Genomic DNA, 25,468 nt, shown 5'->3' on the forward strand with positions numbered 1-25,468 from the left:
CACTATAAAAATAATTTTTTATCTGCTATTACAGTTTTCAAATATCAACAAAAAAAATAACTAAGAAGTTTACCTTGTCTTCTTCTTTTTTTTTTAGGTACGAAGCTTGTTTTATTACTAAAACTGTGGGATTGTTTTATATGTAAACAATATGATTTAAACACTGATGACATTACAGAGAACTTCCATTCCTGGACTTCATCAAGATCTTACTAGACCTTTTTATCCATTTTATTCCGGGTTGTAGTGGCAGGTTAGTGCAGGGATTTAAGAAGGAAGTTTCTAAGCAAATTACACGATTTTTTTTGTATATAATATTACAGTATGAGTGGCCGTGTCGTATCCGATATACAAACTCGAGGCGTAGCCGAATACTGTAGATTATTTGTGTTTCGCTAAAATTTTAATTCAAGATAAAAGTGAATCTGGCCAAGAAAATCCATCTTAAAGTTTATGCAAATGAACAGGATTCTGTATCTGATTTACAGAACTCTTCACGGTCGTGATTTCTGTTGTGTTTTCCTCATGAATTATTAATGAGTTTAATAAATATAACTTACGGACTTGTAATCGTTATTGACCCCACGGCTTAAGGTTTCCCTATATTAAACAGCGCTTCCAGACGAAAACTCTTCACTTTAAACAATTCAAGGAAGTAGGAAAGAATTCCACATTGAAACACCGTTCTCGCAAGTTACATTTCCTTGAAATTCATTTACAAAAATTGTAGAAATTTAGCGTTTAGTCTATCGAAGTTCGGTTTACTCATGTATGTATCACAGTGGGCCACGTATTTCTAAGCGGAACTTAACATGGAATCTCTCAAGCAAAACAACTCCAGACAAATATTCAGGATTGATGTTGTTTTGGGTAAAAAGCGTGAACAAAAGACAAGCAATATGAATTATATTCTTGTTCTATGTCGTTAGCAAAGAAAAGTAGCGAATATTATGTTGATCCATAACTTTGCGTTCCGCTTCAGTTGCTGACAAAATTGTCTGAAAACTATGGTAAGGGGCATTGCTGAAAAGCTTATCAAAGTCAAATGACTTTCCGTACTGAACTCGCCTATACCTGTCATTTTTACAGAGTCCATTTTTACTTGTTAGGGACGGACCATTAGATTTTTGAGGAGTGGAGTTTGGGCAAAAAAAAAAAAAAAAACAAAAAAAAAATCCTGCAAAGCCATGAGGCGTAAGAAAATATTCCTCCACAAAATAAATTGCCCAACTCCCCACCCCCCTCAAAAATCTAATGGTCCGTCCCTTATGCAAAAATGAGAAGGGATCGGAGATACAAGGGTCATGGTGTAGCAGTAGTAAACTCTCATCCGCGGCTAACCACTGGGGTCTAGGTTCGATTCCAGTGGATTCAGTGTCTTGTGTGAGTAGAGTTTGTTGGGTCTCCCCCTTGATTCAAGGGTTTTCTTCTCGACTCCGGGTTCTCGGGTTTTTCTCGCGTAATAATGTTATGCAAATCTGATTTTACTAATGTACGGCTGTTTCAAACATGGTTGATGAAGGTTGTGTTTCATAAGAAAGCGAAAGATTACAACTGACTGATGATATTACATTTTACCAAAGTTTTTCTGCACGTTTTTCCGGCGTATTTTTTTCTCGCATATCTGAATACAACACACTTCAATCTTGGTATGCAATGTGAAACAAAAACTTCACCAACCTCTTTTGAAATAGCTGTGCTAATATTCATTATTCCACTCCAGGCGCTTCATCGAGTCACAATGCAAGAGTCTTATCAGGAAGTCCAAAATTTTCTTTCAATGGCCAAAGAAGATGACGAAGGAGGCTTAGCTCTGGATTTGACCCAAGAATCCTATAAAGTCTTCCCCTTTGCCATCTTAGAACTGAAGGATCTTCGAACACTGAGGCTTAATTTTAGTAACTTATCTTCAATTCCAACCTCTATCAGTCGTCTCATAAATCTTAAAGTGCTGGAGTTAAAAAGTAATGACTTCAAGAAATTTCCACTTGCACTGTGCGAGTTAACAAATTTAGAGCTCTTAGATTTGTCCGACAATGAAATTGTCACGATTCCAAGTGAAATCACGAAGTTGAAATCCCTCAAGACGCTAAAACTTCGTAACACGAAGCTTAAAGGAATCTTGAGTGAGTATATATCTGCACTAACATCACTTGAGTATTTGGATGTGTCCAAAAATGCTCTGAATGCCTTCCCTGAATCTTTCGCAAACTTAAAGGAACTTGAACGTTTGAATATTTGGCAGAATTCATTCGCCAAAGCTCCTTCTATCCTGATTGGACTTACAAAATTGAAAATCCTGGATATTTCGTACAACAAGTTAGAAGTGTTCGACTTGGATCTCTTTACCTCAGGGATTAAGGTTGAGGATTTGGACTTGGAGGGAAACGAGTTGACCACCTTTCCCGAAAAGGTGTGCTCTTTGGATAGTCTTCAGAGACTGGACGTTGGACGGAATAAAATATCAGACATTCCTGAAGATATCAAAAATCTTCGAAAGCTCGAAGAGCTTTGGATCAACAACAACAACCTCAATGCTTTTCCGAAAGTAATCTGTAAGCTACTTTCACTTGAAACTTTCAGTATTTCGTACAATAACATTAAGGCTGTACCTAATGAGTTGGCCTATTTGAGCGAGTTGAAGAACTTGGAGTTGGACCATTGCGGTCTTGATGTAATGCCTCTTTCTATATGCATGCTCAAGAACTTAAAGAGGCTTTCTCTTGGAGGAAATAACATCCAGAAAATCCCAATCGTAGTGAATTCCTTGCACGAGCTTTTGTTTATCAATCTGATTGGTAACAAGGACTTAAAGATACCATCACAAATTCTCAAGAGAGGAATCAAGGCAATTTTCAATTACCTGAATGAGACTGAGGTCAAGAAGACAATATACCAGAAAGTCATCTTTCTAGGTAACGTCAGAGCCGGGAAGTCTAGTTTGTCCAACACATTGATCCAAGGATCCTCGCAGCTGAGTGATGATAGAAACAGGACCGTAGTGTTGGACGAAATGGCATGGACACCTGAGGAGAATTTGAGCCTACAAGTGTATGATTTTGGTGGCAGTGCTTGGTATGACATCGTGCAGCATTTCTTCATCGACAAGCATTCAATCATCTTTCTTGTCATCAACTTGGTTGATTATACGGAAGACAGTTACATTGAAAATGTGGAGAAATGGCTTCAAATCGTTCAAGCGAGAGCTCCTCGTGCCTATCTCTTCATAGCTGCAACTCATATCGATTTGTTGTCACAACAAGAAGTTGCTGCTAAGAAAGCAAGTATCTTGGAAATCATGAAAAGTAGAGAGGAAAGCCAAGTCGAGAACGTCGAAAAAGAAATTGAGAGGCTGAAAAACCTTGGAAATGAAGGCAAGACTGCGTTTGACCGCGTGAAGAATTCCCTAATGAATCGACTAATCCTTCCCACGAAGATTTACTCTGTGTCTTCCAAGACACTTCAGAACATGACAGAGCTGAAATATGATCTTTTGGAAAAGGCAAAAGAACTTGGTCGTGTTATCCCGCTGTCTTGGCAACGACTTTACCATAGCTTACACACGTCAGACCTGTCGAAATCCAAAAAGTTCCTTACATACAATGATGTGGCGAAGTTGAACTACGAAACGACGAACGCAACCAAGGCTGGGTTCGTGCACAGTCCTTTTATTACTCGAAAAGAAAACCAACACTCGCCTGAAACAGCAAAGCCCAAACTTTTGCGAACACCGACTGGAACCCAAATGGAATATTCAAAATTTAAGAAACCTCGGAAAAAGACTTCAGAATACAAGGCTCCACCTTCCAGTGCTTTCCGAAACCCGACCGAAAACGATGAAGATCGAGAAATCGGATCAATGACTCGATTCCGAGTTCAAATCCTCAAAGAAGATTTTCCACAATTGAGTTTCGACAAGGATAGAGTTCATGATATTTTGGCATTCTTTCACAGTATCGGAGATGTGCTCTGGTACGAAGGCAAACCAGAGATTAAGAACTTTGTATTTCACAATCAAAGTTTTCTGATCGATTTGTTGAAGCGTATTTTTTCAGAAAGGCCCGATGAGCTTGAAGTAAGAGGTGCTGTATTAATGAAACATGGACTAACGTCAAAGACACTTGAGGCAGCTCGACAAGAACTTCGTACCAAAGGCATCATGTCAATCAAGTATCTGAGGGGCCTTTTAGACGACTTAGACGTCGAGAGTAAAATGATCGATGCAATAATGCAGCTCCTAGTCCATTTCGATCTTTGCTACAAAGTGCAAGACGAGGTTCAAGAGAACCGCATAACAAAGCTGCATTTTCCTTGGTTTTTGAGTGACACTGTCGCCCAAGAAGCCACCATGATGTTGGAGCGTCCTCCAGCGTCTGGGAATTGGAGATTCATCTTGGAGTACGAGTTTCCACTTGGGTGTCCTCGAGCACTTTTTGAGTCAATGGCAGTACGTGTACATCAAGTGGTCCCTGACCATGAGAGCATCAAGCACTGGAAGAACGGAGTCTACGCTAGAATCCGGGATACCAAGATTATGCTTTATCGGACATTTGACGAGTTGGATACGATTACTATCAGTTTTCACGTGGAAGGCAAAGTGATACCTGATTTATGGAGTAATCTCGCCAGGCTGCATAGGGAATTTCGCATCTTGATGATCAGATGGCCTGGTATTCTGCACGAGATATGGCTGGTCTGTCCGCACTGTACTAACGAAGGGTCGACGAATCCTCATCGGTTTCAAGGAGAAAACATTGAAAGGTGTTGTCCAGAAAATGAAGAAAATTTTACCTGTCCTCACGCTGGTGAACAAGGGAGTATTCCTGGAAATTTAATCTTCCCACAACAAGGTATGTAAAAAACTTTATACTTTTGATAATCTCTTGCTGGTTAAAGTCAGGGCACTGTTAACTCACAGATCGCACCTTGAAACAGCCTCTGGGCTTATCTATGTCAAGGACGACTTACTCATAGTTAAAGCCCTGAAACAACCTCTAATAAAAGTCAGGGCATGGATAACTCACAGATCGAATTGTATGGCTTTACGGAGGGATAGCCGGCGGAGAACCCGGAAAACATTCCTCGTGAATCAATGGATCTGTGATGGGTCCCCCCTTTCATGGACTTAAATAAATGTAGATGTAGATGAGAGCAGGACTCAAAAAACTCTACTCACATGTAATTTCAAATCCAGGAATCAAACCGGAGACCTCAGAGGTGAGATTCAAGTGCTGGCTTCCACTACACCACCCTTGATTCCCAACAGGTCACCTGACCCGCTACCCCCCTAAGCAGCTGTGTCGAAATGAATTCCAAAATTTTTTCCAATAGCAACATGGGGCATATGGCAAAAAATATATTCAAAAATTTCTTATTCGCAAATATTTGAGCGGCCGACCTCTATATAACGACCACCTTATAAGCATAAAAGCCTCTATTTAGCGACCACATGACAAGCTTTATAGAAATTTTACCGCATTTATAATACACTCTACAAAATTACTCGATTCTGATTGGACAAGCGGAGCACAATTAAATCCCAAATTGTATTCTATAGAGTCCCAATAAAGTTGCTTAATTTTTTTGAGTGTATTATGAAAACAATCGCACAATCTTCTCGTACTGATTCGGAATTTATAGATACTCGTGATGTTTTGAAAGCTCTCAAATTGAACTCACTTAAAGACTCGTCTAATTTTGAAAGCTTTCAAAACATCACTCGTACCTATAAATTCCGAATTGTACTCGAGATTGTGCGATTTCCTATACAAATTAAAAAACACATTATAAGACTGGCACAATACCTTATTACCTAGAATTGTCTGAAATTATTTCAGCATCAAGCGACGTCCCAACCGATGCAGAGTTATCCAAAGTCGCTTACATGGTCGGAAGCGATTGGAAACTACTCGGCCGAGCACTGGGAGTAGATGACTACGAAATAGATCAGGTGAACACCGACTATGACCAGCTCTACGAAAAGGCGTATCAAATGCTGCAGCAGTGGAAGAGGGAAAGAGGATCCAAGGCGCATTGTGCACGTTTAATAATTTACCTTTTCATCATTACTGTTTCATTAGAAACACCGACGCAGCTCACACTAGTTTTTAGCTAGTTATATCTTGGTATAGTTCGTACCCAAGATAGATTCACAAAGCACTGAATTATCGATTTCAGGAAGGGTATCCAGCTGAGCGGTAAATTTTATTTCAGCCAATCACAGCGCATTTAGCTGTTTTGCCATCCGGCCCGCTAAGAAATAAATAAAATACACCTATTTCAGTCAACGTTGTCATCGCCAAAGGCGATAGGCGATAGGTCACTGACATGCGCCGCGTTCATCGCTCAGCTGGATAATTGAGAGTATTCAATGAAGAGCCTTCGTTCCTTTTGGTCACTAATATATACTTATCGAAAACGAAACCAACGTCCATCGAATTCCCAATAAAATGTTTACATTTAGTACTGTATGGGCGTAAAAATTCTAAATTTCAACGAAATTATAACTTTGGAGAAAAAAATAAGAGATGTAATCATTAGTTTTTCGAGTTCTTCTGATAAAGATATTGATATAATTCTGATTACTGTAATTTTTATCGCTACTTTTTAACGATCGTAAAAAGATTTCGTTAATTAATTTTGAACAATATCATTTCAGTGTTACTAAAATCTTTCTCAAGTTTGCTTAAAGTGGGGTAAGATGTGGGGTAAGATGTGGAATAACCCGAAAATATTTCAGTTTGAGTGCGGCTTCTTGAAGGCATTAATAGGTATTTGTTGTTCCTTGTAATTCGAAACACCGGCTTCTATGTGAAAATTAATTTCTATAAGAACAATGGGAAAAACAGCGACGTATTTCAATTTTTTTTTATTTATGTGTGCCAGTAATGTTTTGTATATTAAATGATTACTCCTCATACGTCACAGCATTAGCATATGGCATGGAAAAACCTTTTTAACTTCAAGAACCCGCACTCAAACTATATATATTTTTCGGGTTATTCCACATCTTACCCCATGTAGAATCAATACTGTGAATATTAGAATTAGAAGGTTGATAGGTACTAGCACCGTATAGCAGAGCAAGTCAGTCCACTATTTCCGAAGATGAACTTGATATTTTCTGTAGTTTATTTGTATTATACTTTCTTTAATTCCGCTTTATTTCAAAGGTAGAACAATAAACAAAATATGAAATAGCAAAACATTGTAATTTACTGAGGCAAAATTCATTTAATGAAGAATTCATCATTGAATACTAACTAACTACCTAGTAGGCCACTGTATTAAGTTTACATTCCAGTTTCGCCCCGAAGTTTCTACGTTAGTGAAACGCAGGGATAACCTACTTAAATAAATTAGACCAACTGGAAGCTAGTCTCATAAAGGAGTCAATATTGAACGAGTTAAGTATGTTACAACGGAAAACCCGTGAGAATAACAACAATTGTTTCGTGGTATTTCAAAAATATCTTGACTCGATGACATGGCAACCGTTGCCTGTCAAACTCGGCTATCAATGCTGCTATTTGCCTCATTAAATCCTTTGAAAACAGTACTAATAGTCCTTATTACCTTCAAAATCTACTTCAACAATTCAAATACGCCAACAATAGTATAGATCAAACAGCTGAATACAGAAAAGTAAATTTTGGGAGCTTATAATTTGAGTGAGACGCCGAAGACTTCATACTATCGACGAGTTCTTAAAGTCTTAACGAGCAAGTATGGCTCTAAATTTGTACTGTGGTATCCTAATGGCTATTAGCTTTGCTGTTTTGTGCAAAGGTTAGTTTATCTAGTATATGAGTGTTTTTTTCTTCCAGCTTTTAAATACTTTTTTGCTTCAAAAAAACAATAGTTCTTTTAAAGCTGGCCCCTTCACAACTTTTTAAAAAAAGAGTAAACGAAAAATATCGCAAAAGAACCAGTATTTTCTTTTTTTTTTAATGAAATCATAGCTTTTAACTTTCTTTTCGAATTGATCGATTTTAATGTGGTGAAAGAAAATCGGTTAAGTATACAATTTTTTTAATGACTTTTAATGAAGTTGATCTTCGGTCAAGTAACGATAAAATTATCAAAATCAATTAAAAAACTGATATAATTTTATCCCTTGCATTTTATTATCCAACTTTTGTTAAAAACGTTTTTTTTTTTTTACAATTTTTCTCGCCAAACTTTGATTCATAATACTTTTGGTGCGTCTTCCGTCGCTAAATGCAAATTGATCCCGCCTAAGGTGTTGGCACGTTTACCGAGCGCGAAGTGTTCTGAAAACGAAACAGCTCTGCTCCCCTTTTTGGTGGGAAAACTATTTAAATCACACTAATTTTGGGGCCAGCTTCGTCTAATAAATTAAGAATTCTAGAAGCGACGTCATCATTTACTTATTTAGTCTTACTTGTAGGTTGTCCTCATTAAAGGAAAAACGAAACTAACAAATCATTTTAATGCCATTTTTTTTGTCTTATAGGAAATGTGAGAAGGGATAGGCTAACAGGTAAAAAAACTTGGTGGTTGCTTCATGAATGAAAATTTTTCAAAATGTCATTTTCATATCAGCAAAAATATAAATACCTTTTATAAATGTGGAAAACGCCTAAAGAAATTTCAGAATGACAAAAAACCAAAAACACGAAAACAAATTGGCTGTTGTTTTTTTTTTTACCCCAATCAAAGTTATCAGGAATTTATTCATTTTTTAACAAGCGTTTTTATTATTGTTATTGGTTTCTGATTCCCTTAAAATAAGTGTCAGCTGTTTAAATATTATAATTTTCTTCATTTAAGTCACTTTTGGAAAATTTTCTCCGCTTCCTCTAACGGCAAGACAAGCAGTGCAGGAAGGATGGAAAGGTGACGCGAACTGTCGTAACGGTCAGTAAAGGTTTTGGTAGGGCTATTCTTAAGCTTTAAGATATCAGAAATAATGCCCAACTTCTACTATAATCAAGTGGATTTGAAAGGAGGAGAAAAAAAAAAAAAAAAAGAGAGAGAGAGAGAAAAGAGAGAGAGAGAGAAAGAAATTGAAATCCTTCTCTTTTTTCCCTCTTCACCCTCACTTTCTTTCTTTCTCCTCCTCTCTCTTTTTAGTCGTTTTCCTTTTTTCTTTTAATCCATTTTGTTTAATTATTCCGCCAACTTGGCTTTAGCCATTCATAACGAGTTCTTTTAATTTATGCCTTCATTATAGCACATATCTGTAGATATGTCATCATTAAACCGTTATTATTATTATTATTAATATTATTATTATTACATTCTATTTATCTAGTACGTAAGCGTTAAATGCGGATTATTTAGTTTTCCCGTCACCCTCCTCCTCTTTTCTCCTCTCCTTCCCAGAAACGTCGACTAATAGCGACAATCTTTTACTGAGAAAAGAAGCCACACCACCAGATACTAACTACCGTCTCCTAAAAATAAGATTTTGAAATTTTCCTCGCGGCGTTTAAAAAAACCTGAAAAAGTCTCCAAAATTTTAACAGCTGCTGTTTCAAAAGTGAATTTCATAAATAATAGTTGTTTTTACCACACGTAGTTTACTTGGCACTAATGTGTGGCACTAATCTGTAATTATCCCCCCTCCCCCGCTATAAAGTCAAAACGTACCGCGCATGTCCAAAAAATTGGCGGGAAAACGAGGAGCGCCTGTAAAAAAGCTATTTTTGAAACTTTAAGATTTTCCTGGTATATCTTAGTAGATGTACCTTGGGCAAAGGCGGATATAGGGAGGGGGTGGGGTGGGGGGTTTGACCGAATTTCGCTCGACTTGTAAGTAGCGGCTCATTTTACTGTAAATCCATTACTTTGATCGAATAAAACTATATATGGCTAGAGGCTTTACCCCTCCCTGGATCCACCCCTGCTGGGATGCCGAAATGATTTGTTAAATTAATCAACCAACAGGTCCTTCGGCAAACTTCTTTAGAGGAAACCGTTACGTGCGATATGATGATAACACGACAAAAATCTTGTACGACTGTTGGGGACGCGTCGCTGGGATACAAACTACGGTAAACACTAACATTGATTCATAACTCAACAGGGACCGGTTGTACAAAGGGTGGATAGTGCTATCCGTAGGATAAATCTGATCCAGTGCATAAGTCGATGTTGTTATCCAATACATTTATCCACTGGATAAGATTTGTCCAGTCGGATAGCACTATCTGCCCTCACGTTCTGCTAATAACAACAAACGCAAATTTTTGTTTTGGCTATCAGGTGTAAGGAACTCTGTTGCCATGGAAACAGACTGGGAGATGAATGATATTGTTGATAATGATGGTGGAAGTGTTGATGATGATGAAAGTGGTGATAATGCTGCTGCTGATGCTGGTGATGACAACGGTCGTTGATGATGGTGGTCGGATGATGGTGATGATGATAGTGATGTTAATGCCATGTGAACAAATGCCTAACTCAATATCTCCAGCCAACCTTTGCATAAAAACATCAAGATACAACAGAAACTCAAACCACCTGACTGATAACCCTATTTTTCAGATTGAACCTACATCAGATTTTCCCACACAGTACAACTATGGTCCTTGGCACAGGAATGCTGATGGTACAATAACAGCTACGGCTTATTTTCGCAACCCCAACAGGATTTGTTCTTGCAGATGTCATTCCAAGAAGGCTCCTCCAGTTGGTGACCGACTCTGGATTCAACTTGGTGACATAACCGGAAGGAAGAGCACAAACAAATTCATGGTAGTTCCGCTCAACAAAAAGAAAATAGCCAATACTCCATGGGTTGAGGGAAAGTGTGTTAGTGCTATGGGTGAGAATTAATTGTCTTACGGCAATGAAATTTTTTTCGTTCATTTACTGTTTCATGGTTTTAGGGTTAATTGGCACATAAGTTTAGAAAGTTTTGTGTTATTCATTTTTGTCTTCATTCATTTCATTTTTTGCTTGATCTCCTCTAAATAGAATAATCTTTCTTCCTTGTCAATAACCATTTTATTCATTCATAAATTTATGGTTCAGTTTAACTACTTCAATTCAGCCATCCTTCAATCATCTAACCATCCACCCATCCATCCATCCATCTATCCATCCATCCATTTATTCATCCACCCATCCATACATCAATAATACATCAATACATCAAATATATCCTTTCTTCCCTTTCCTTACCAACTTCTTTTTTATATTTAAATTTAATTTCAAATTTTAAAAATATTTTACACTTTTAAAATGTTTTATCTATCTAGTTATCTATAGTTATTTTAATAAATTATTTGCAATTATTTTCAATATTTAATTATATTATACATTTTCATCTCCTTATCCTTCCCGCAGGAGTACATTATCACTATAACATATCCAAGGACTTTGACTGTAACTATGCTTTTCCTGTTTTTCTGATTGCCAATAAATACAATGGAGATGTTCATGGATTTGGTTGGGGAGTACCAGTGGTCGTAAACAGTCCAAGATGGGAGCATCCAGCACCTGAGCTATTTGCGGTATTAAACGTTCTACTCAATATACCTATTTTCGTAACTGTACCTATCCTCCTTGCGCCTAAATGGCATATAAGGCCTTCACAAAGCTCTTCTGCCCTGTCTGTTTCCCTGTCAGCAGCCACAGTTTGTACCCAGCCCAAACAATTAGATCTAATTAACTACTTTGATAAAGTGATTATTTTCCAGTCTACCCCCATAAATAAGAAATGTGCCCTTCCTAACTTTAAATTTATTAAATTTCAGAGATCAATAAAGGAAGAAAACATACCATCTTGCATCTTGAAATACAAGGCCGTGTCTGTTCAGCACATCTATTTTGTTGATCCACTGAAGATTACCTGTTTTTAGTAGTGAAAATTAATGTGTCTTGTTTACAGCCAAAACAGCTCAAGCTTAGCCCCTCAGGTTCCATTAATGGTTTCATTATTTGAATATTGACTATATATTCCTCATATTACTCAAAGATTCATTGCAGTCTTCCTGTAAAGCATTACTATATAAAATACACTGATTGTGAAATAATCCAATCAGAATTCAAATTTTGAATTAGCTATTCAGTTTTGAATTCTGAGTCTTTGTTGATCTTTGTTTTTTAATATATTCTCAGAACTAGGAAATATAATAACTACAGTATTGGAATAATGAAAGCATTAATGGAAACTAGTGGGGTAAGCTTGAGTCATTTTGACTGCAAGAGAATCAATAATTTATCATGAAATAAATATTGAAATCCTATGATAACCTAATATCTGTATCAATAAATGCTAGATTATTTGAACATGAGGTGAACATTTAATTTGTGGAAACTGAATGTCAGAGTGAATAAATGATTAGAAAAATATGAAATCTTCCCTACATTAATACACACAATAATTTTGACTGAGCACTCTAGTACTAAACAGTGCAAAACCCTTTATTTTCTATTGTATTCAAGTCATAGAAAACACTAAAACAATATTATTGTTTATTATTATTTATTGTTATCTAAAGATAATGGTTTTGCTGTTTAACTCAATTTAGTATCACTGAGTTTTAGAATTTTTCAGAGGTTACTGGATTCTTTACTGAATAAATTGTCTAAAATTTCAATTTTAAAATACCATCCCAAATTGTGAAGAAAAATCATAAAATTTCATTTTTTTATAACCCATCTAGTTATCTATACATTTTCACTACCATACAAAACACCCCTTCGAAAAACATTCTTGATATTCTATTTAAAAATCCCTTACCACATAATCACTCTTTGCTTTTACCATGCGTTCTTCATGCTTCGCTTCAAAATTGGCGGGAAAACTATCTGCGCGCGCATTCATTTTATCTCGGCCTGAGCCCGCGACAATCAAACCAGCCCTAGTCCTTCTCGTTTTCTAATATTCAAGATGGCGGACGATGGACGAAGAACGTAAAGAAGACGAAGTTTTTCCAAACGTTTCGTCTCAGAAATTCTTATTTCCTATTTCCAGCAGTGGTTCTGCGAGTGTGGAATGTCTTTCAAGACCAGCAGCTTTGTTTCCTTGCGTCAGAGCAATAGAAAGCGATAAATCTCAAGGTAAAGATTGTAAAAAAAGTTGTACATAATTTTTGAGACAACTTTGTTTACTTCATGTTCAAAAAGTTACCATGTAAGAAATATGGAGATTACTATCTAATACCTACGAATATAGCTAAAATAATAGCAAGCAAGTGTTTACATATACTTACATGCTATTTTTTACAATTTGTGCTTCGGCGGAGAAAAAAATCTTTTTCTTTTTAGTATTTGCAGTACCCTGGTCCCAGAGGTTTCTCGTAGTTTTGTTTTTCTCTGTAAAATCGTTGTCGTCGCTTCGCGGCGATTTTACAGAGAAAAAAAAACTACAAGAAACCTCTGGAACCAGGGCATATTTGCAGTTATTTCAACAAACTTTATTTCATTTTTACTTCGTTTATATTTTTTGTCTTATTTTTGTCCACAGAAACAGACCTGAGCTGGCTGAAAAATGAAAGCTATATTCCAGAAAATTTCCAGGGGAAAACTGAAAATGAAAGTCTATCAGAGTCACCATCGGAAGGTGAAGAATGCTCAGAGAAGATACTAGAGGTAGAAGCGAAGAGGAATACTGCAAGAGAGAGAAGGATTGAAAAGGGTTATGGCCATGAAAAGAAAAAAAAGAAGCACACCAAGAAACGAAGATATAGCAATAGTGAAGGTAGCAGTTCTGAAGAAGATGTAAAAAAATCAAAGCACAGAAAAAAACACAAGAAACAAAAACACAAAAAGAAAGGAAAAGTTGAATTAAAATCAGAGGATGAAGAGACAATCAGCAAACCTGACACAATATGGCTTGAAGATTCTGGTTTGAGTACAGAAGAAGCTTTTAGGATTCATCGGAAACCTGATATGGAAAATTTAATGTATGGCTCTCTCTACAGACTTGATGTTGCACTGTTCAAAATTAGGAAAAATACTCATTGCCTTGGTCTTGGTAAACGATATATTGCAAATGGTGATAAGAAAAGGAACAAAAAGAAAACATTAGATTCAAGGTATTGTAGAAGTACAGACGTATTCTCAGAAATACCTGAATTTATAAAACCTTGTAGAAAATCCACCAAATTTTTTGTTGGTAATATTGAAAATTATTCCTATTTGCCAATTGATCTTCTGAGCAAAAGAGAAGAAGAGAATGAAAGTGAAATAAAGGGAAAAGAAAGAGAGAGAGATATTGAAAGCGCTGGTGGGTTTGAAGATGGTTTGATGACCCAGAAGACTGCGGAATTGAATAAGGTATTACGTGAAAATCCTCATGATGTGAAGAGATGGATCGAGCTGGTGAAATTTCAAACAGAGGCTATTAACAATGAGGATATTGCAAGAGCTGGTTATACTGTTTCTGGGAATGAAAGAAAAAAGAAAAACTCAAAGGTCATTAGAGAAAAACAAATATCTATTTTAGAAAAGGCTCTGGTAGTAAATCCTACTTCAATTGAGCTTGTTATGTATCATTTAGAATTATGTAGTGATGTATGGGAAGACATTCAACTCATGGAAAGATGGAGGAAAGTTGTCTTTGCATATCCCAACAAAACTGTGCTGTGGAGGAAATACCTTTCTTTTGTGCAGTCCAGATTTTCTACATTTACATTCAGGAAGGCACAGAGAGTTTACGACAAGTGCTTTAGTACGTTGCTGCCAATCAAGGAAGAAACTTTTGTGTCGCATCAAGCTGAGGAGGGAATCGAGGAAGACATGCTGGATCTTTTTGTTCAGCATTGTAAATTCATGAAACAATCAGGTGATTGCATTTGAATTTTATGCTTGGTAGACCTAGTTTGTCTTGGTACAATGTTTATCCATTTCAGACCATGTGTCATTCCCTAGAGCATTATTTCTTTGTTTAACGGTTGTGCTTGAGAAGATACATGAATATGGATAAGACTCAAACAAAAAATCTTATTCTCTTGGGAATAACATGTTAATTTTGTGAGCAAATTCCATGACATACAGATCAAGTGTGTGGACCACTAGCACCATTCTTATGAATTGAACCAATCATATTGTAAAATGGAAACAATATATAGCAGCATAGCCAATCAGAATTCAGTATTTGTGATAAACCACTGATATACCCATCACTACGAATTATAAACTGTTGAGCTGATCAAGATGCATTGTCTTTTTACTGTAGGTCACACAGAAAAGGCTGTTGCCTGCTTCCAAGCAATGATAGAGCTGAACTGTCTGTGCCCAAGTGAACTGAGTGAAAACACCCCAACCACTGGACAGTTAGCTTTTTTGGAGACATTTTGGGACAGTGGACATGCAAGGTATAGCAAAACATTCATATACATTGTCAAATCCAACCGATAGTCTTTAAACCCCTAGGAAAATTCAGATTATTACTCCGATGGCTATTTTCTGGAATTGCAAATCCTCCCCTGACCCTCCCCACCCCTTGGAAATTCCAATCCCCATCCATGGAGGAGGTATGGATATTTTCCTCAACTACAAAATATGCCCTACTCAGAGCCATCCCACCCCCCTGGAACTTTGGTCACAAAGGAATAAAAAACCAAACAAGATATTTTGTTTCGCAGGTTTGGTGAAACCGGTGCCGTGGGATGGACCACATGGATGAACAAGTCGCTAGTGGACAAGAAACCCCTGGGTTTAGAAAACCTAGATCTGAAGAAGATCTTTAAAGCTCTTGATCCCACTAAGAGGACAGACAATGAACTCCAAAGCACTGCAGAAAAAGAGGAACAGATGGTCAAAGGAATGCCAAAATGGAAAGCTTGGATCAAGGTTGAAATATCCCGTGACAACTCACAACTGAAACCATGGCAACCAGACACTGAGAAGGGAGAAACAGATGAAGACTGTGAGGATCCAGAAAGATTGGTGCTTTTTGACGACATTAGTTCTTATCTCTTTAAATTGGAAAAGGTGGACAACAGATTGAAACTTGTTTTACACTTTCTCGAGCTTCTTGGAGTTCCAATCATGCCAAGCTCTTCTTCTCAGAGCTTTGAGACACAGAGATACTTTGAGCTGTCAATTCATACTCCAGGACAGCTGATCAAAGGACAACAGCAGTTTCTCACTCCTGGTTTAGGATGGCAGATGTGTGAGTATTGGCAAACAGATGAAGATATACCAACCAATGCCAGACCCACTGACGAAAGGTTACAGTTAGTTCGCAACATATTTCTACAGTCTCTATCTCTTTTCCAGGGACGGAACAGAGATTATCTGATGATCACATGGTTGTGGTATGAGTTCAATTTATCTCAGGTGCTGGAATCAGTGAAAAGTAGAAAGCAAGCATTCAAAGAGGTTTACAAGTTGGCAAAAGGTCTTCTAAAGGAGCCTAGCAATAGGTAAGGGATTGTAGAACTATAAAGCATTGAGTGTACTGACTTACTAATAGACTGGCGGATGGACAGTTATAAAAGCTAATGGACAGATGGACAGGTGAACAGAGTGACTTACTGATGGACTGACTGACTAACGGACAGACGGATGGATGGACAGATAGACTAACTAAAGGACAGATTGACAGACTGACTCACCTTACTGACTTAATGACTGTCTGACAGATGGACAGACAGAAGAACAGACACAGGCTGACAGATAGACACTGTCTGACTGACTGAAAAAGTTTGTTATTCAATATCTTACAAATTATAGTCAATTCATTGGTTTCTATTATCCAGGAATAACCTCAGTCTCTGGCAAGTGTTTGCGAGCATCCTTTCAATGTCTGGAGATGTTGCTGAAGCTCGTCGTGTGTTTGATTCTACACTCTCAATGGCAAGCCAAGTGATGGAAACTGATAAGAAGGATTCCCTTGCATCGTTATATAGGTATATACAATATATCTACCAAGGGATAATTTCATAATTTATGAATTGGAATGGCTAACTATATATTCAGAATTTCTGAAGTTTAAAACAAAATGTTGTGGTAGCCCCCCCCCCCCCCCCCCCCCACTCTCTCTTTGCAAACCTAATATTTTTGTGCTCCTTACAGACCATTCATTGCATAATATCAATGGTCAAAAATAACATATAAAATAATAGTTTGGTTGGTAGTTCACAAATACTATTTAATAACCCCCCTCTAAGTATTGCTTTAAATAATTGCTTCACCCTAAAAATCCTTATAGCCCCCCATCCCCCCCCCCCCCCCCCCCAGAGATCGACACAGACAAACATAAATTATGAATGGTCTACATATACACTGTTTTTTTTACTACAGTAGAATTATACAAAGGTGCTTTCACCACTATTGTACATGTACATTCATGCATTAAGATCATTGTTCCTTGGAATACACTTCATTTGGTGCAGCACTGTCTTCTGCACAGCACAACCATATCAAAATTGTACAAAATCTGATCTTGCAAGCCTTTATATCAAGGTTGATTATTCCTCCCTTCCATTAATAGGGCATATGCTGAACTAGAGCTCAAAGAGTCAGACAAACCCCCCTGCGCATCTGACATCAAACCAACTCTCATGAGTCGCAACAAAGTCCTTCATTTGCTGATCAGTTTTACTGAAGACGGCAAATATGAACCAATAAATGAAGACGCTACGTCAAGCACCATTCCTCCTGCAAGGATCCTCAAAGCAAAAAAGAACTATGCTGAACTTTGTGAAAATATTATCCAAAGAATGAACAATAATTGCAGTGAAAGTGAAGATAAGGTCTTTCTTGATGTTGAGCCTAGCGTTCATACCCTAGTGTGCTGTGCTTTGTTTAGTTATGTGTCATCTGGTATTCAAGCTGCTTCTGTCATCTACGACAAGGTGCTGCCATCATTATCATTAGCAAATGATGCCTCAAATCTGAAACAAGAGCATATATATAACTTGTATTTGAATCTCTTGAATCTACATGCCAAAATAGAGCCAATTCCTTTGAAAAACATCCGCAGTGTTCTTCATAGAGCATTGAAAGAATTTCCAAACAATCCCTTCTTTTTGGATCACTTTCTCCAAGTAGAGTCCAAATCAAACCTAACAGGGGAGGTGAGGAGATTTTTTGACCACCTTACTAATGATGCCAGCAGCCCAGTGCCATGGATTTATGCCGTTCATTATGAAAATATGAGGTCTAAAGCACTAGTAACGACTATGGATTGTGCAGAATATATAACCACTTCTGCAAAGCAGCCATCTTCAGTCCTTGTTACATCACTGCCAGTCACTGGTATCAGTCATCGGCAGAGAGCCTTGTTGGACAGGGCAACATCCAGTGTGGCTGGACGGCAGTGTGTTGCTCTATGGAAAATGTACATGGAATTTGAGGTATGCAAACTTGTGTTTTCCAAAGGTATTCCCATCTGCACACTAAACAAATTTACTTAATTTCTTTCCACAGTTGCAGCAAGGGAACAATGAACAAGCGAAGGCCATCTTCTATCAGGCTCTACAGCACTGTCCTTGGGCAAAGGTATTTATCACATGTCCTTATACTGTATTCTCATGGGACCATACCATCTATATGTGACGCTAACATGGTGTGCTATTTTTATTTTTTTAGACCCTTTATCTTGACGCTATCAAGTCATTCCCTGATGATCTGCAGAGAACCATTGATTTGATGGATGAAAAGGAACTTAGAGTCAGGACACCTTTGGAAGAGATAGAAATTCTATTGGAAAGCGAATAGAACATCAGCTGGAACTACACAATATACCCTCCCCACCCCCCTTGGAAATTCCAATCCCTCTCCATTGGGGAGGTATGGAAAGTTTCTACTACTCCGATATACACAATTAATCAAAAATTAGTTACACTTTATATTCCAAGATTTTTTAAAAAGCATTGACAATTTTTCTTACAACCAAGTAAAATATGTTGAAAAGGAATAATATTATTACTTAGATAGCAACTTTTTCTTGTTATGACAAGTAGAGTAGTTTCTATATAGGTGGGAAATGTACATAACATGTGTAAGGTGTGATATGCCAAAACACTGAAATGTCTCGATGTTGTCTCCATGAAAGTCATTCAATCTCAACGCATTGTAGTTTTTTTTGGTGTTCAATCTCAACGCATTGTAGTTTTTTTTGGTGTTCAATCTCAACGCATTGCAGTGTTTTTTGGTGTTCAATCTCAACGCATTGTAGTTTTTTTTGGTGTTCAATCTCAACGCATTGTAGTTTTTTTCATGTTCATTTGCAATATATCTGCAAAATTTCCTTAGTTTATTACTAACTCATACAAAAAACTGCTCTACTTAAGATAACTGGGCCCGGTTGTACGAAGGGTGGATAGAGCCATCCGACTGATAAATCCTTCCCCAGTAGATAAATTTATTGGATAACGACATCAAGTTTATCTGCTGGATAAGGATTTATCCATCGGATAGTGCTATCAACCCTTTGTACGACCAGGCTCTGGGGATCATAACATTCACCATGCTGAAGACATGCTTTGATTTCAGGAAATAATTATTACGCATGACCTATAATAATCTATATATATCGGTATAGATGTAGATATCTGATATAGACAATAGAGTGATTTTACTTGGCCATAAAAAAATATTAAGTATTAACATAGTATAGGATATAATAGTGTCGTTGATTAGTGTTAGTTACCCAGATTATTGTACTACATGTGGTATGCCAACAGAAGACCGATAGAATAATAAAATTCATATCATATATAGTAGACAAATACTATTCCATTGGTTTCTTGTTTTACTTTTACTTTTAGTCATTATCTTATGTGTTATACATTTTATTTTTATGAATATGTTACATATACTGATTGTCATCAGTTATACCAAATGCTCTAAGGGAACTGTTCATTTTTGATCAGGGGATAAGCAGTGATTTTTTAAAGCATCCAAATAAAAATAAAAACTTTTCCTCCCTCTTCATAATAGTAAAAAATGTCCCCCTGACTTCAAAAAATATACCAACCTTGCCTATTAGAGCACCATATTTTTACCCCCACCCTTCCCCTGATGCAATATGAACAGGCCCTGAGAAAGGCAGCTTGTATAGATGAGTTGAGAAACACTCAATAATTGGAAACCAAATATTACTTGTGTAATATAAAATATACTTGGCCTCTTGTTTTAAAAACATTGCTTAGAAGCATTTGTTAAAGTATTCCCGTATATATATTTACATGTTTTAGTTAGGAGAAATAAATGTACTTATAATTTATCAGTTCTATACGTAACTTAAAGCAGTATAGGTCCTATTAGCTTCAGTATTTAGTTTTCTTTTTTGAGACCTTGGGACATTCTCACGAGAGTAAAAACTCTGCTCGAGATGTATCCATATTCATGTCTTCTTGTGTACAATGGTATAGTATCACGATTCTCCTATAAGTTTGATTGGGAGAGAGCTCCCAATTTGAACCTGTATTGTCAGCTCAAAACTACCTCGAGATAGGAGAATGGCTATATAAAAGTTATTTTGATTTTGATGTCAGTGGAAGAAAATATCCCATATTGGCCTTTGCTTTGCAACTACAGACAAGACTATATTTTTCCCCAACTAGTTTCCAATTAGACCCCTATTGGCAGCTCAAAATCACATGGCATATGGCATAAGGTGCAGGCCAGCCAGCAGTCCAGATGGAAATGTAGCAATCTGATTGGTTACTGGAAGCAGTCAATCTTTCATTCTGGACTAGCCTCCCAAATTTTAAGTTCTAAATTTCTTTTGTTTCTGCTGAACTATGATAAGCACTAATTGACCATACATATTCCTTTCAGATAGGGAAATATTGGTCATATTCATTTTTTAAAAGATTTTATAGGCAGGTTTGATGGCCTTTGGCTTGGTTCATAGAGACAAAACCTGACCAACCTCTATCTATAGCTCGCACTAGGTCTATAGTATTATTATAGTTTGCTCATTTAAGATTATAAAGATTTTAAGCTTTTTGACTCAGATTACAACAAACAATTTCTTTTTTTGAATCACAACGTGCGTCCTAAAGTGGAGCAAACTTTTCACACAAGAGTCTGTGTGGGAAAACCTCAAAATATACCTTTTTGCTACAAAGTGGCAATGAAATGATTCACTGCTCTCTCATACTTCATTCTGATTTTGAGAATTTGTCATTTCTTCTTTAGGCGATGTATCATCATTCATCGATGATTCATTCACCATATTGTGAACATCATCCGGAGCCTGTGTCCCACTATTTTCAGTGACGACATTTTGACCATGATAATTTGACGTCATGTGATCAGATGTGACATGAACACCTGAGAGTGACAAAGTCCCAGCGAGTGAGTGAGACACTTCAGATCCATCACCCTGCAACTGATGATTCTGAACTCCTGTGTGGTCGCCGTCACTTAGCTGTGAAACTGACATGATTCCTGACGATTGCCCAGTATAATACATGACTGGTATCTGACCGGCCTGGGTAGTGAGCATCATAGATGACGGCACTACATTAGCGAGTGATACAACTTGGGTACCTTCACCTTGGTGGGTAGCTATCGGCACCATTAGGGTGCCCAGTGATTGGACATGTGCTGGATTTCCTTGGATATTCTCAACAGCATGTTCTTGGGTGTTTTGTATCTGGCCGTCACTTCCTATGTGGACAGTTGTGATGGTTGGTGTTGAGTGACTTGATGTTGTTTGCACCTGTCCTCGCTGCAACTGCACCTGCTGGGTAAATAACTAACAAATTAAACAAAAATGAGAGAAAGTTATTAACTAAACGATATACTTGTCTACTAAACCTATGTAAATTGCTATGGTTTAACAGATCAAAAACTGTTTTTGATTCGTTTTATGAAATAACAAACGCACGAAAAGATGGAAGAAACCCAAAGCCTAAGTAAATTCTCCCTACGTGCCGTCTTTTCCAAACTATGACCTTTTATCTTACCTGCACACCATGTTGCTGTGTTCCTTGAGCTAACGAATGTGGTATCTGAATAGCTGTACCAGCAATATTAGATCCAGGGGTAAATATCGTAGTGAAGGACCCACCACCAGGCATTGCTTGCACAGAGTACGATGTCGAATTAGAAGACGATTTACTGACCGCTTGCTGTGGGATGTATGTTGTTATTGGGAAAGAATGGCCAGATGCGGGCATTGCTGTTATACCAGTCATTGATGTACTTGTCAAGCCCATTTGATGTTGTCCATCCAACTGTTGTGTAGTGTAAATACCACCTCTATCCTAGAAGGTAAATATAATTGAAATGATTAAATATTTAATGCGTAGTTCCTGAAAATATCCATATACCCCCACCACTGAGGGAATTTGTAAAAGGCACCCCCCCCCCCCCCACCCACAGGAAATTCCAATTTTCTTCCATACTAACTCTGTAATTTTGTTCTTTCTCTGACCCCTCTTCCCTCTGGAACAAAAAAAAACGTGGATGGGTCTACTAAGTTAGCCTTGAGGACAACCACAACAACAAAACAAAAATATAGTTATAACAGCTTATCTTGAACATGTTTCTAACATAATGACTATGTATGAATTTCCTATTTTGACAGCTGTTTGGCAAGGAAAAATTTGATATTCAATATCGGTGAATAATTAATCTCATGGGCAATACTATGCTACACCACTTCTTTCATGCTTGCTTTAACAAAGGAAAACATTGTTCTAGACATGCACTAGCAGAACCACTTGTCTAACACGAAAAATTAAGCGTCTGAATTATTAAAGATACCTTCAAAACTACAGCACAAGAAATTATAATTAAGGAAATGTAGTCTTTTTCAATCGAATCGAAAGATTGCAGGGTAAAATGATTTCAATAAATGAATAAAAATTTCAAAATATTTGGAACGATATCAAGATCTTTGGATAAAGAAGTGGAATTTTTCCCATGGAAGAAAGGCTAAGGATAAAACTATAACATACTGTATGTGTAAAAGGTCTAAAGATTTTCCTACATCGTAAGTATCTATTTGTTTGCCTTTCTATGTCCAAAATTGGAAGAAAAGCCGAGGTCCAAAAATAGTCAAGGCCGCCTTATTTGGATGGAATGTAAAAAATACACGTAATTTGAAATTCGAAAAGTCACTGGGATAAAAATCTTTAGAAGTATTAACTCTATCTTCCGTTTTGCCCACAAGAACAGAGAAAAATATTTAATTTTTTAGCTATAATGAGAATAATTTTAACTTGATGTCTTCGCGATGGCTCGATGACATCGAAAGGGTGATTTCAGAAGGATTGCAGTTTCATGTCGTAAGTCTTTGAATTCAACTCAACTTTTCTCTTTAAAATGCGCTATTTGTTTAAATAAAATAAGCTATAGAATAATAATAATAAGTTATATTTTTCATATCTGGGGAATAACGAGAATAAAGAGTTCGGAATTTAGAAATATAGGCGAAATACATCAATGCAATTAGTTAGCTTATGAATGAAATTCCATAACGTAGCTTTGAGGTATACCTTTTCTGCATCATTCTCGTTGACTGTGTACGTTAAATCTGTCTCTTCGTACCCTGTAGCAGACATTCTCTGATCAGGGTTAGGGATCTGAGACACTGGTGGATCAGGAGAGTTCAAACAAGTTTGGATTAAAGCTTTTCCACTGTCAGACGTTATCATTGGTTGTAGTTTTCTTGTGGCGAATGTATAAACGTGGCCCGTCTCTGAAGCTACGAGAAGCATGACTTGTGTTCCTGTTAACGTGCTAAGCTCATAAGCCTGGAAAGAAAATAAAGTTGTCAAAGTTTAGAAAAAATGATTTTGGAATATATTCAAAAGAATGAATGATCACGAACTGCAGTAGAGGTATGTTGATTTTCAGTCACCTTTTTCATAATACCCGTCTTTCTTTTACTAAACGTCGTATACCGCCGAAGTTTATTAGTTATAAACTTCATATCAATCTTAACCCTCCCTCGGGTCTTTTTAGTAGCTGGTTTAACAGAGTCAGCTGGGACCTGACCGGTCGAATCATCATCATCGTCGTCGTCGTCGTTCTCGAGAGGTCGTTTCAGTTCGCCCATTCCTTCTTGTGTAAAACTTTGGTTCTCTGAAAGGCTTGATCCGTCAAGAACAACTTGAGGTTGGCCTGAATAATGAAGGTTTTCGAGGGAATCCGTCGAGTTTTGAGTCCCCTCTGCTTGCATTGCACTTCGTTGTGTATAGTACGATTGCCTTTTATGGAGTCTCTAGTCGATAGAGGACGATTCCTTTTTAGTCGATCCTTCGCTTCCAAATAAAGGTATATGGAGAATGACCCAATATGGCGGACTTTCAAGCCTCAGTCTCGTGATGTCTGACATCACAGACACTCCTTCAAGTATTCGTTTCTCATTGGTTCATTCAAGGTTCCGTTTGAACGATACCAAAAATATTGCCCGCAGCTCAGGCACATTAACTCCGATTAAAATCCAAAAATTTGACCCCTTTACCTAAATTACAACCGAATGAAAAATATAATAATATTTATCATGGGTCATTAAGCAATAGAGCTGTCAACGAAATCATTTTTCTTAGATATTCGTGTATTTTTATAACCCGAATTTTACAGAACTCGTCGTCACAGATAAAATACCAGGGGTTTCCAGCTCAGGAGTTCTCTGAAAATATACTCCAACGATGTATTTCATAGTTTTATTGCTATATAAAATGCAATGATAATGAGATCTTTAATAATCTGTTCTAGATCAATATTTTTAATTTTTTCTGGGCGATTGGTTTAAGTGATTTTTCATTGTGATAATTCAGTATTATCAGATTCGTGATTAATCAATGAAAAGGGCTTTAACCTGTTGCTAAACTTACTACAGTCCTTAAGAATTAGATAATATTTAATATCTATCTTCGAATAAAATAGAATTCTTAATCTACGACTTTTTGTATGCAAAGGGCGTTTCTCAATATTTCACTTACGTTGACAATACAAAAATATATTTTCTATGTCACTTGAACTATAAATATCGATAACTTTGAACGTTTATAAGCATCGTAACTGTCATTTAACGACAACCATCGATACTTCAAAAAATAGACGAGTTTCACAATCAACACAAGACTAGACTTTTTTCCCTACAGTTTGGCCGTTTGACTCGCGTCTTACTCACAGCGTCTTCAAGTAAACGTATAGTTTTAATGCTTCCCCATACACTAGGAACTTAGCAAAGGACTTTTATATACGGTAGTTTAATACTTATAACTTTAATGAGAGAGAAAGAGTGATACAGAGAAAGAAAGAGGCCGAGAAAGGGAGAATAAGTTGTTGATTATTGTTCTACTCGGTTCTCGAACTACACAAGTTCCACCTGACAAAACTTTCTCACGGTCTAGACCAACACAATCAGCTGATTTACAGACTTTAATCGTCTATGACATAGTATGAAGACACTAACTCACAATTTAGAGCAATTATATGTGACGATGAATATCGGAGCATGCAACAAGTTAGAACTCGAGTGCCAAAATATAACGTTTGTGCTAGCGTTTCAGTTACAATAGTGATCATCAGTGATTTCGAAATTGTTGAGATTTCGTGACGAAAATTTATG

General features: G+C 37.1%; 4 protein-coding genes across 6 annotated transcripts; 3 read left to right on the forward strand and 1 right to left on the reverse strand.

Moving 5' to 3' along the window:
* The first annotated feature begins 1,741 nt into the window (after positions 1-1,741).
* LOC116296383 (malignant fibrous histiocytoma-amplified sequence 1 homolog) lies at positions 1,742-7,205 on the forward strand. The gene is made up of 2 exons (XM_031704393.2): positions 1,742-4,850; positions 5,838-7,205. Exons 1-2 carry the CDS (start codon positions 1,742-1,744, stop codon positions 6,113-6,115), a joined length of 3,387 nt encoding a protein of 1,128 aa, XP_031560253.1. The 3' UTR covers positions 6,116-7,205.
* A 389-nt stretch (positions 7,206-7,594) lies between these two features.
* Positions 7,595-12,261, forward strand: LOC116296384 (uncharacterized). Its single transcript, XM_031704394.1, has 7 exons — positions 7,595-7,788; positions 8,477-8,503; positions 8,794-8,880; positions 9,913-10,019; positions 10,513-10,792; positions 11,317-11,483; positions 11,727-12,261. Exons 1-7 carry the CDS (start codon positions 7,728-7,730, stop codon positions 11,829-11,831), a joined length of 834 nt encoding a protein of 277 aa, XP_031560254.1. The 5' UTR covers positions 7,595-7,727; the 3' UTR covers positions 11,832-12,261.
* Positions 12,262-12,874: 613 nt separating this feature from the next.
* Positions 12,875-19,647, forward strand: LOC116296386 (nuclear exosome regulator NRDE2). Its single transcript, XM_031704395.2, has 8 exons — positions 12,875-13,035; positions 13,442-14,761; positions 15,155-15,293; positions 15,564-16,346; positions 16,683-16,832; positions 17,417-18,281; positions 18,355-18,426; positions 18,517-19,647. The coding sequence occupies exons 1-8, from the start codon at positions 12,876-12,878 to the stop codon at positions 18,643-18,645; spliced, it is 3,618 nt and encodes a 1,205-aa protein (XP_031560255.1). The 5' UTR covers position 12,875; the 3' UTR covers positions 18,646-19,647.
* Positions 19,483-24,182, reverse strand: LOC116296387 (uncharacterized). 3 transcript variants are annotated; one of them, XM_031704398.2, is made up of 4 exons: positions 23,750-24,182; positions 23,385-23,642; positions 21,849-22,148; positions 19,483-21,622 (listed from the first exon to the last, which is right to left on the reverse strand). In XM_031704398.2, exons 1-4 carry the CDS (start codon positions 24,068-24,070, stop codon positions 21,032-21,034), a joined length of 1,470 nt encoding a protein of 489 aa, XP_031560258.1. In that variant the 5' UTR covers positions 24,071-24,182; the 3' UTR covers positions 19,483-21,031. The 3 variants fall into 3 exon arrangements, with proteins under 3 accessions (XP_031560258.1, XP_031560257.1, XP_031560256.1); XM_031704397.2 differs by having other exon boundaries at positions 19,483-21,625; XM_031704396.2 differs by having other exon boundaries at positions 19,483-21,637.
* Between the last annotated feature and the right edge of the window lie 1,286 nt (positions 24,183-25,468).

The sequence above is a fragment of the Actinia tenebrosa genome, unplaced genomic scaffold (genome assembly GCF_029948245.1).
Source record: "Actinia tenebrosa isolate PJP-AT-01 unplaced genomic scaffold, QUT_ActTen_1.0 PGA_scaffold9__36_contigs__length_13948895, whole genome shotgun sequence".
Classification (NCBI taxonomy): domain Eukaryota; kingdom Metazoa; phylum Cnidaria; class Anthozoa; order Actiniaria; family Actiniidae; genus Actinia; species Actinia tenebrosa.